This window comes from Tetrahymena thermophila, assembly GCF_000189635.1.
Source record: "Tetrahymena thermophila SB210 genomic scaffold scf_8254395, whole genome shotgun sequence".
Lineage (NCBI taxonomy): Eukaryota > Ciliophora > Oligohymenophorea > Hymenostomatida > Tetrahymenidae > Tetrahymena > Tetrahymena thermophila.
In genome coordinates, this window is record NW_002476178.1 from 105866 (window position 1) to 117959 (window position 12094).

The 12094-nt window shown below is 22.7% G+C and overlaps 2 protein-coding genes across 2 annotated transcripts; one reads left to right on the plus strand and one right to left on the minus strand. All coding sequences in view use genetic code 6, as the record gives it.

The window, feature by feature from the left end:
- Positions 1-100: 100 nt before the first annotated feature.
- Positions 101-1196, minus strand: TTHERM_00455380 (transmembrane protein, putative; the record flags this gene model as incomplete). The annotated part of the gene is made up of 2 exons (XM_001024144.3): positions 101-534; positions 713-1196. The coding sequence occupies 2 exons, from the start codon at positions 1194-1196 to the stop codon at positions 101-103; spliced, it is 918 nt and encodes a 305-aa protein (XP_001024144.3).
- A 1466-nt stretch (positions 1197-2662) lies between these two features.
- TTHERM_00455400 (transmembrane protein, putative) lies at positions 2663-10521 on the plus strand (the record flags this gene model as incomplete). The annotated part of the gene is made up of 12 exons (XM_001024146.2): positions 2663-2822; positions 2974-3715; positions 3774-3804; positions 4231-5164; positions 5315-5647; positions 5706-6263; positions 6314-6476; positions 6528-6673; positions 6736-6944; positions 7003-7386; positions 7437-8894; positions 9022-10521. 12 exons carry the CDS (start codon positions 2663-2665, stop codon positions 10519-10521), a joined length of 6618 nt encoding a protein of 2205 aa, XP_001024146.2.
- Positions 10522-12094: the final 1573 nt, after the last annotated feature.

Here is a 12094-nt window from a genome sequence, read left to right on the forward strand (position 1 = left end):
GTAAAATTTAATATTTTTTAGGAATTTATTTTAATAACTTTTTACTTCAAATACTTAAAATTTAATTTTTCCTTTTAATTTTTATAGCTACACAAGTATCTCACAACATTAATCTTTTAAAGACTAGACCGAACATTGCACCATAAACCATAGCACCAATATGTGCAGGTCTACAAACCTCGTTTACGTAATAGTTTTTATATTCATAGCATTCATACATTAAATAAATAGCTGGAATGAGGAAGAAGGGAAAAGCCTTGTTTCTGAACATACAGTAATCTGGTTTTATTGCTGCAAAAGCAGACATAAATGCAAGAGGTGTAACGGCACCATGTGTTTTAGGGGTGAGCATTGCAACGGGTTAATCTTTGTTTCTTTCATATAAGAAAGTAATTCCACAAGTCACTAAAGCGTTAGAAGCAAATAAGTAAAACATATGTCTTTATCTCATATATAGTCCACATAAGTAAAGTGAGTAAAGTAAAGCAGGTCCATAAACAAGTAAGCTTCCTTAATTCATGATTGAAAGAGCAGCTTTTTGTTTAAAGCAAAAAAAAATAAATCAAAAATGAATATTTTAATTTAGTTTGTTATTAGCAATTAACATTATAATTTAGTATATTTCTAGAAAGTTACTTACTAAAGAAAAAAGATTTAAGTATTATTTAATAATTATTTTTAAAGGTAGAATTTGAAAGAAGAGTATTTTTACATGTGAATATAGCATGGTAATATTATTCTTTAGGAATATATTCAGATATGGTAGCATGCTTGAAGACCACGTTGTAAGGAATAGTTTCCCATTGGTAATAAATGAATAAAGTGAAGAATATTAGCAATAAGGGGAATTTATATCCATCCAATTTAGCCTTTTGTTCTTTGTTTGCTTCTTCTAATTTTTTTATTTTTTGTAAAAACTTGTCATTATTTACAACTTAAAATGAAGGACGATCGTAAACATACTTATCTCCCATTTCTTCTAAAGCATTTTTCTTAGCCTTTTGGATTTCTTCTAATTCATTTTTGTTTCTATTGAAAATGCTGTACTGAATTTAATTAAATAATCTAAGATTTCTATTAGTTAAATAGTTATTCATATTGAATGCATTATTGCAATTGTAGCTCTAAGTACTCAAATTTTTTCTAAGTAATTATGGAGATTGCTTTAAAGCATTGAATGTAGGCTTGCTAAACATTTTCCTTTTATTTTGAATTCCGTTTTAAGTTAGATTTTAAATATCTTATCTTTTAAAAACCTTATTTGTTTGTATGCTTTTTAACGCTCTTAAAAAATTTGAACTTTTGTTTTTGATGAACACAATTATTTAATAAATTGAAAGATCGCAAATCTAAATAAATATATTAATAAACAAATAAATACTATTTAATCAATAATCTAGCTCTTAAAGTCTAAATATAAATAGTTTAATAATTTAGATTTAAAATAATTTATTTTCACCTAAAATATAGATTTTCTTTTATTTTAAATTTTTTTTTATTATAAAGTTATTTAAAAAACATTAACTTAAATAAATTCAAATTAAATATTTTTTAAAAATTATTTTTCTTTATTTTTAGAACTAAAGGTTAATAAAAAGCTCAAATTTTCTAGGTTTTTAAAAAAATGATTTATTTAATCAAATAAAACATAAAATTAAAAAAATATATTGAAGTTAATTCCTAAAAATAAAAATCAAAGAAAAAATAATAAATAAATTTTATCAAAAATATATAAATAAATCAATGTGGAATACATACAAACTGAATTTTAAATTAAAATGAATATGATTGATTTAAATAAGTGTTAGAAACAGCATTTACAAATATTTTAGATTTTTGATGACGCAAATTATAGAAATTTTTAGAATCCATTTAAATCTGATTGATTAATACAATAATACATCTAATTATCTATTTATTCTTTTGTTAAACTTTTTTTTGTAACAAAATATTTTCTATATATCTAGTTAGCTAGCTAGCTCGATAGATAGATTTCTTTTTTCTTTGCATGAATTATTTTCTTATTTTTTTATGGCTATTAATTTTTTAGTTACAATTACGAATTTTCAAAGGCGATTAAAAATTTAATTTTTATTATGATATTTAATGTAAAAGCATATCTTTTTTTATTTAATTTTTATCTATCAATATTAAACCTTTATTGCCAACATAAATATTGATTAGAAAATAGTATTTTTTAAAGATAAAGACAAAAGTTAAATTTATAAAAAAAGTTACAGAGTTAATTTTGCTTAAATAAACAATTCGCTAGAATGTATCATGAATTTTAATATATTATCATCTTTTTAGTTGAGTAAATATATCATATTGTAAGATCGAAGTCGTGATAATGGTTTTTTTAATTTAAACTATAGTAACTTAAAGGATTTTAAAAACTAATACTACTTAATTAATGAATAACAATTAAAGTGAAATATTTATTCAGCAAAGTATAATTCCCATCAAAAAGATGTTTTTAGAAAAGACTTAATAGAAATATTGAATTTGTTAATTTGGAATAATAATAGTGATTGAATATATACCACTATTCAATAAATTATTATTACATAAAAAAATAATAATTAAATTTAATAAATCATAGTTATTACATATTTCTTTATTTTTCTTTTTAACAATAAACAAATAAGCATTGTAAAAAGAAATGAAAAACAGATTAGTTTTAGCAGTTGAGAAGATTGTTAAGAATTTTGTGGTATTAACTAACAATTCATTAGACTATCATTATAGATTAGATATAGTTATTATTGTTCTCTCATACTTTCAGATATTATCTTATTATTTATTTTCAACAGATGGAGATAGTAAATCATTAATATTAATTCAGTGCATGGCAATATTAAATTTTAAACAAGAAATTACTTTACACAATATTCTTTGCTATTTATAAATAAATGTTCTTGTTATTCATTACATATTAAATGACCTTATTAAAATCAATTTTAATTATTTTAGGAAACAATTTCGATTATTCATATAGAGATTTAGGAAAGGTTATGGGAATTATAGGAATGCCTACTATATTGTTATATGAACTAAGCATGAAAGTTAAATGCTTATTTTTAATAGTTCCTGGCTGCATTATATTTATATACCTAATTTTAACATTAATTTGCTTAAAAGATTCAGGATATATTATGAATAAGTTAGAGTAAAAAGAAGAGTATCGTTTGTTTGTGACAATATTTAGCTACTATTCTGTTACTTACAATTATTACCTTTTTAATATTCTTTTATCTCTTGCTTTGATGCCAATCTCGTAGATAGTTTATGATGGAACAGCAAATTCTAACCTATACATTATTATTATTTCTATTATCTTAACACTTATAATTCTATTTAAGGCGTTTTTCTTCTCTTATTTTGCAGAATTAAGTTACTCAGCAGTAGAAAAATCATTAAGTAGGAATATAGTTACTAATTCATATGCTTTTTAAACACTTTTAAAATGTATAATGAATATTATTAACATTTTTCAAGCAAATGGGAATTTTTTTAAAGGATTATAGGCTGCTTTAGTTTTTTTATACCTATTAATAGCTCTGTTTGAGCTATTTTATTTAAGACCTTACACAAAACAAATTTTGGTAAAGGGGATTCTTTATTCGATAGTACTGACATTTACGATTACTTTTTTCAACTTAATATCTAATGATTACTTCGAAGTATGCACTCTAATTTCCTTTCCATTGCTTTCGTAAGTTTAATTCAAAATAAAAGCAGAGATATAAAATTATTTTTAATAATATTAATAGAATCCTCTTGAATTCAGCTTGGAATTTTGGAGTAAATTCATTATTTGAATAAATTATTTAAACTAAAAAATATCTATCAGATCATAGATTATTGTGTTAATCTCAGAATTAATAAGTTTATTAATTTTTCCCATAATTTATTATTTGAAAAATTCAGATAATAAATAGGAAAAATACAAAAATTTCTTATTACGCCGAGTAACATCTGCATAATTAAATTTTATATTAAAATTTTCCATTTATCTAGCTATAACCATCACAATATATTTAAATATTAAGTCATCTAAAAATAGCAACGCTAAGAATAAATTTAAAACAAAATAATATCTTAATTTTTATTATTGATTTAAATTTTTTGGTATCATAATAACACAATAAATAGACCATAAAAAAAATACTTTTGAAAACAATTTTATTTTCAAAAAACATTAAAAAAAACTATTAAAAAAATAAAAAGGTTTACAATAAGGAAATTCTGGGAAATGTGAACCTAAATAATCATATGATGAGAGATTTACATTACAGAATAGGGTTGCTGATATATCAGTAAGAGGAATTATTGTATGATAAGAATGAATCTTTTATTCTTTTTAGCTTATTGCAGCAGCATAAAATGAAGTGTATTGATAAGTTTTGCTTTTGTAAGAGAAGAGTTATTTTAAAAAGTATTTAAGGAACCAGAATGACTATTAATTAAGACTTTATGAAAAGATATATTTTAATGCTTGTACATAGAATGGGAGATTATTTTAAACTTTGTAAATTCAACTCTAGAGATATAATTTATTTCGTTCATTATATATATTTACTCAATGAATTTGATTAGTCTACTTTAGCTTTAGCTCAATTAAACTAAATGATGTTTTAAAATAGAAACTCAAATAAATTTGGATTATACTAAATGACCATACTTTCAATCTTAAATCAACATATCAAATAAAGGATGACTTAAAATAATATGATTAACAAAAACGAAAAAGTTTCCATATTTACTTAAGTTGTAGAGAGCTTTCTTTGCTCTGAACAAAATTCAAAAGAGGTAAAGAAAGATATAGCAGATGTTTTAGACTTGAAAATAAAATTTTTTGATAGTATTTTAATGGGAAAATTCGAAAAAGCTTAAGAAATGTATTAACAAAGCGATTTAATCACATAAATTATGACTAAAACTGAAAAAAATCTTGAAGATCTATACTTTGCCTACCCTTCAAATAAGTAGAAGAGCTTGATGTCATTCTATTAAGCTGAAATATTAAATAACTTTTACAAGGCATTTTCATACCAGCATTTAGTTGTTGATAATAAAGTATCTTAGCTATATTAAAAATCACCAATTAATTTCTTTTCTAGCGAAATGATATATCTTATTGTAGCATATGGTAAAGAAAAAGGTAAAAAACAAAATTGATTTTTTTTTAAATTAATGAAAAATATCCATCTAAAAAATTAATAAAAAAACAAATAATTTTTAAAAAAATCTTCAAATAAAATTAATAAAAAAAAATCAATTTACCTTTAATTTTATTTTTTTTCATAATTAGGAAGAATTAAAAATTACTCACAAAAGGCTGCTTCGTTTTTCGGATACGAGAAAGAAAGATTTGATTTTGTTAGATCAATAGAAGATCTAATTCCACCAGGTATTTCTGCTGTCCATGATGCTTTTGTAAACAATTTTTTCTAAACTGGTTCCAGTGGATTTTTTAGAAACTTAGGAACTAGTCTTGCAAAGCTAGAATCAGGTTTTCTTTTACCAATAGAGATTTTATTTGATATAAATTTTCTTGTTTAAGATGAGTTTACTTTTGTTGTATTTTTGAGATAGTTAATGTCAAAAAATGTTTTTCTTATCATAGATGAGCATGGGAGAATAGGTAAACTTTTAATTTAAATATTTAATTAATTATCTTTACAAATTATTTTGTAAAATAGGCGGAATAACAGAGAATTTTTTTAAATAGATTGGAGCACCACCAGATCTTCATAGAGATGTTTTAATAAAACTATCATAAAGCCTTAATATTAATAATTTGATTCCTACATTTTGGGATTTGATGAATTAGATGCAAGAATAAGAAGTAACTGAGGCAAAACATTTTGATGTCTCATTAAAATTCATCAAAGATTTGGATAAATTTGTTACTAGAAATACGGATTTGTTAAAAAAGAATTAGGCTTAAGAATTAAATTTAAAAGCTAGTGTTAATAATAAAAAGAAGAAAATAAAAAAGAGTCCAAAGGATGGTTAAGTAAATTCACCAAACTAGCAAAGCTAGTTAGCTATGGCTTATATAAAGAAAAGCTCTTTCTTTAATAATGAATCCTCAAACAATAATATAACATAAAATTCATTATCTTATTTTACTCCTAATTCAACTCCATTGAATCCTTTATCTGATATCAGTGATAGATCTCTTCATTCTCATCACACATTAAATTCTAGAAAAACTTTGAGAAGTGCAAAATCCTTTGTTAGCAGAAAGACTTTAGGTTTTTTTATTTTAAAATTAATCAAAATACTCAAAAATAATTTTAAATAGGTTGGAAAAAAAGTAAAATGGCAAAATTTCAAACTAATTTAATTATTAGGACAAGAAATTTTGTAACTGATGATGCTAGTGTGGCTTTTAAATATTATATTGTAGAATTAGAAGATCTCAAAAAACCACAAGCAAACGATTGGCTTGGTTCTAACTCTGATAGGTATTTATTTGCTATTTTTTTTAATCTTGACTTATTTAATTTTTAAAATAGTTATGCTTCTAACACTACTCCATAGAGAAGTTTCATGACTATGAAAACTGGAAAATCAATAAATACTCTTGCTTCTGGAAGTTTTCAAATGAGCAACCACTCATTAGAAGAAGAAAAAGAGAGAAATTTAAATATAGATGGTGAAGGTATTAAAATATATAATTCATAACTAATTGTTACTATTTTAATATGATATTTAATATTAAAGATGACAATTTAGATTACAATGGTGAATAAACATAATACAAATTAAGTAAATATAATACGATATTATAGCCTATAGAAGAGGAATAAAATGATTTGAACCAAAAAAGATCAAGCAGTTAAAATTAATTCTAAACTAACTAAGCCTCTATTTTTAGTGGAAAAAAGTAGCTTGGATGGGTAACAAGGATAGTTAATATGAGAAAACAAAAAGTAAATTAATTATTAAAACAAACTATATATTGTATAATTTTTTGAAATAAATATTCAGATTTAAGAATAATAAGAAAGAGACTAAAATTAATTTATTACTCAAGTAAACACTGAATAGAGTGAAGATAAAAATATTTAAAGAATTAAAACAGAAAAAAAACTATAGAACAGATAATAAACTCCTTTAGAAAAAAATTCTAATAATGAAAGTTAAGAAGACTTGGAGAGTGATAATTAAGGGCAAGAAGATGACGAAGATAATGAGGATGGATATACTGCAAGTAATAATTAAACTTCGATGTCAAGAACTTCAGGGGCGAAATCAGAGAGATCTTCTAAGTCTTCTAAAAAATCTGTTAAATCATCAAAGAAAGCTAATTCAAGATAAAGCTTATAAAGTAGCAATCAGTAAGGGTTGAAAAAAGGAACAACTGCATAAAATGTAAAATCATTTTTACTGTGGTTTATTTCTTAATTTTATTTTTTTTATAGGAAGATACTGCTTCGTTTACAAAGGGATAAACTTTGATGTCGCATGATAATAATCTCGGTGTTATACATAACTTGGATTAATTAAACGAAAATAAGAGCTTTCTTGGGTTTATTCATAACTAAACAAACAAATTGAAAGAAGAAGAAGAGTAATAACTATCATCATAAAAACGGATAGAGTCTGAGAGAGATATTAATAAACTCAATTTGAATTAGAGAATAGATTCTAAAAATAAAATAAGTTTTATAAATGTAGATTTGTTTGTTCACAGTGATAGCAAAAAAGAGCCAGGATCAAATATAAATTCTGTTGTTTAGGAAGAAAAATAAGTGAATAAATTAAATGGTATTGATTTAAATCATAAAAATTATTTTGATGATAATATCCTGGATGAATCAAATAGACAGGCTATGAAAGATTAGGTGAGTGGCCATATAGAAAATAGTAATTTACTGTTTACTCTTGACCGCTCAAACATATCTTATAATAAAAATCATGAGGAGTAAAATGGAGAAAAAAAATTATCTTTGATAAAATAAGGATAAAATTCTATAAAGCATCTAAATAACTCTTTAAATATTGATACATTATCATAAAAGTAAATAAGTACTAGTGTAAGCAATAATCAAATTCCACTTAGTATTATAAGTGGGTAAGAGTTAGATAATATACCTTCAACAAATTATAGAGGAATTCCACTTCTATCTAAAAATTTTAGTCCTATTATAAGTAATAATTAAAAAGATACAATTAGGGAAGACTACTTATTAAAGCTTGGAAATAAGTAAAGTGACATAGAAGAAGATATTAATTCTTATAAAGATTACCAATAAAAATTTTATAATAATGAATTTGGTGGAGGAGAAAGTGATATAGCCTCTTAAACAATAAAAATGGTGGGAAGCTAGATTGAAGTAAATGCTAAAGAAGAGCAAATTGCTAAAGAATCGCATATTTATAAAATAGATGAAAACTTTGTTCAAACAATATTTAAATGTTTCAGTTAAAACAGTTCAACTGAGAATGATGATAAAAAATAAAATGGATAGAATTTAGATGCTAATCTAAAATTGTAACAAGATAATGTCAGAACTTCAAAGCAATATTTTGTCTATGAATAACTGAATTCATTCCAAAAAAGTAGCAAAATCCCTTAAAGCATACAGTTTGGGTTATTTTTCTGGATTTTAGGATTGCTTATATTTTTAGCATTTTGCTTAACGCTTCTTTTTTCGATTAGATCAAAATTTAATAATTTTGATAATACTTTGAATCTTTTAAATGTTTAAAATGAGATAATTTTACCAGTAAACAACCTGTAAACCCTTTCCCTTCTCAATAAACAAAGCATGCTAAATGGTTACAATCCATCAGATTAAAATGTTTCTTTAATTCAGTCAATTCTACTTGAAGGAGTTTCATATTACTTATCTTATTTCTAGACATCATTATAATTTGTAAATTTACTTTTTATGAAATCAACTTGATAACAATTTCTTAAATTTAATTAAAAATAAACTTTTTAATGAAATCACTCATGATTATTTCTTCAATTAAATTAAATCTAAATTATTTTATTTAAAGAGATTAGGTGATGAAACTACGATGAATAAATGGATTGATCAGACTTTATAAGTATTAATGAAAAATTCTTTAAACTACTCCGATTAAACTCTTCCGCTTTTATAAATCATCTAATTGCTTTAAAATAATATGAGTTAACTGGCATAAGAATTTTAATTAAAGTCTGTACCCTAAGAAAGCGACATTAGATATGACTCTTTCTTTTAGTAAATAAACTATCATCCAATTATTGATTACTTTGATGGATTTTCAGAATAAGCTGCTTCATAAAATAACCAAATAACTACTGATACATAAACTCTACTGACTGAGATAAGTTTGCCAATGATTTTTTCGTCAATATTTATTTTTATAATATCATTTTACTATTTGCTCAAATATAAAGAACTTTAGGAAAATATGATGAAATTTTTTTATCACACAGATAAGATTAGCTTATCCCGTGACATACAAAGGTATAAAATTCTCAAGTCTATCATAAATCAGGGAGAAGATTAAATATATTAATACAAATTTTCTATAAATAATCACGATGCTTTTTTAGAAGCAGAAGATGAATTTCACGAAAAGCTAGTAACAGAAATGAAAAATTACAAAGCTAGACTACCTGATATTAATCTTTAATAATCAAGAATATTTATTCTATTCTTTTTTGTTTTTATAAGCTATATTATATTCATAGCAGGAAGCTTTACCTATTTAAAAATATTTATTTCCAACTACTAAGACTTTATAAATAACTTATAAGACTTTAGCAGAATTTCATACAAGACAAGTAATCTAATGTCTGAAAGAGAGCTCTGTTATGCAAGCTTTTCAACTTCTCTTTAATAAGAATTCCCTCAAGTTCTTATGCTTGAATACTAGGATGTATCATCTATGTTTAAGAGTGATATTGACTAATTAGGAAATTTCATCAACAATATTGGCTAGCTTTAGTTTTAAATTGTTGATGTAAGTATAGTAAGTTAGGTTTAAAATTTATTTAAACAAGACATATGCCTAAGCATGCAATATAATTCTACTTTCTATAAAAGAGACAGGAATGTTTATGATTAAGCATGTCATTACATTCAACAGGGAACTTTAAATCAAGGTTTGATAACTTCTTTAAACAATATAAGAAATAAATTTAATTCAGAATTTAAGGAAAATCACTTTCAATAAAGAACACTTTATAATAATCCAAATTAAATTCTTGATGATTCCCTAGCAATAACTCTGATTTCTCAACAAATATCTATGCTGAGTAACAAGATAATTAATAATGCAAATTAAAAGAAGGATAGTGTAAATAATATCCTTACAATAATTATATGCATCTCTATGGTTGTGCTTGGCTTAATTAATTTTTTGCTATTTATGAGAGGTAAAAACCATCTGCTTTAAGTATATAACAATAACAAGTTAATAATTTTCTTACTTCCTTAATAGACTTTATTTATGTAACATAAGTTATTTAATTAATTTAAAACATTTTTAAAGAGATATAATTTATGAATGAATATCTATCTCTATCTTTCTAACTCTCAAAACTCACAAAATATATTTATCTTATTTATTTAATATTGTAAAAAAAATTATTTATATTTTGTGGAACTACATTTCAATCTTCAAAAATAATTATTAAATTAATTCCTAATTCCAAATAATAAAATATTTTTTTTATAATAAAACAAAAAATAATTTAACTATTTTATTTCTTTTACTTAAAATTATTAAATAATTTTGTTTAAACTTTAAACGAATCTAAACTTTACAACTAAAATAATAAACACAATTTTGTAAATACACTAAATTATATTTCGAATTTATTTGATAAAAAAGGTAAAAGAATAAGTTGATTTTTTTTCAAAAAAGTTAAGAATTTTCGAAATAACCTTAATTTTTTATTTTAGCAAATCTTAATAATTAATTTTTATATTTAAATATTTTATTCATCTTTACTTTTTAAATGAAAAGTAGAAATATTTTTCAGCAATAAAGTTTTTAAAACTCTACTTTTAAATTGCTTAGAAGAAATAAAATTTAACTCATAAAATATCATTATAATTTTATTTTTAAGAGAGTTTACTTTTACAAATAACTAATTTTATGTTTTAGCAAAATAATTATTAAATTACATAATTAAATCCATCCACCAATCTTCTCGATTAAATAATTTTTTAAAATAAATAAAAGAATTTAGAATTGCACACTCTGATAATAGATATCTTAAATAAAAATATAATAAAAGATCATGATTTATTAAATTTATTAGAAATAATTGTTATCGAAAGTAATAAGAGCTAATATTCAAAATACAATTTTTATTAAGGATTAACAATTATCTTTTTAAAAGATGAAATTTGCTTCCCTTATTTGTATTTTTTTATTTATTTTTATAAAAGAAATTGGAATTCTCACTAGGAATTCATTTAATATTTACCACTCATTCTAATTAAACGAGAATATAAAAGAGATATCTTTTTGAAATCCTTGCAAGCATTTTTATTTAAATTTTTAGCTTATTTAAAGTTATTGTTATTTCTAAATAAACCAATTTTACAACTATTTGTCTCCTTACGGTCAAAAATGACTAAATTTTTGATCCACAATTATAATTATTTCAAAATTAATTTAAAAATAATATAGACACGAGCTAAATATATTTATCTTCTTTAATTATACTATTTAGATTTTTTTTTCACTGCTTATTTATTAGCCAATGAGTAAATATGAAATAAGTCTTTAAATTTAATGACATACATGCTTATAAAGTAGATTAATTTTTGCAATTTCTCAGCTAAGTTAGAAACATTTTTAAAAATAAAAATAGAATTCATAAAACTAGTTTATTTATGATTTTTATTTAGTATAGAATATTTATACAAAATATCTAGATAAGATATTATTAAAATACCCTTTACTCAATAAGTGATAAAAATGATATTTTAACAATTAAATAATACAATGAATTACTAATTTGGTTAAGATATTAAGAGAGATAAAAATATCAATAAATTTTTTACATACATAGAATAATTAAAATTGAAGAATTAACATTTATTGGTGCTAAAGTAAGTAAGTTAGT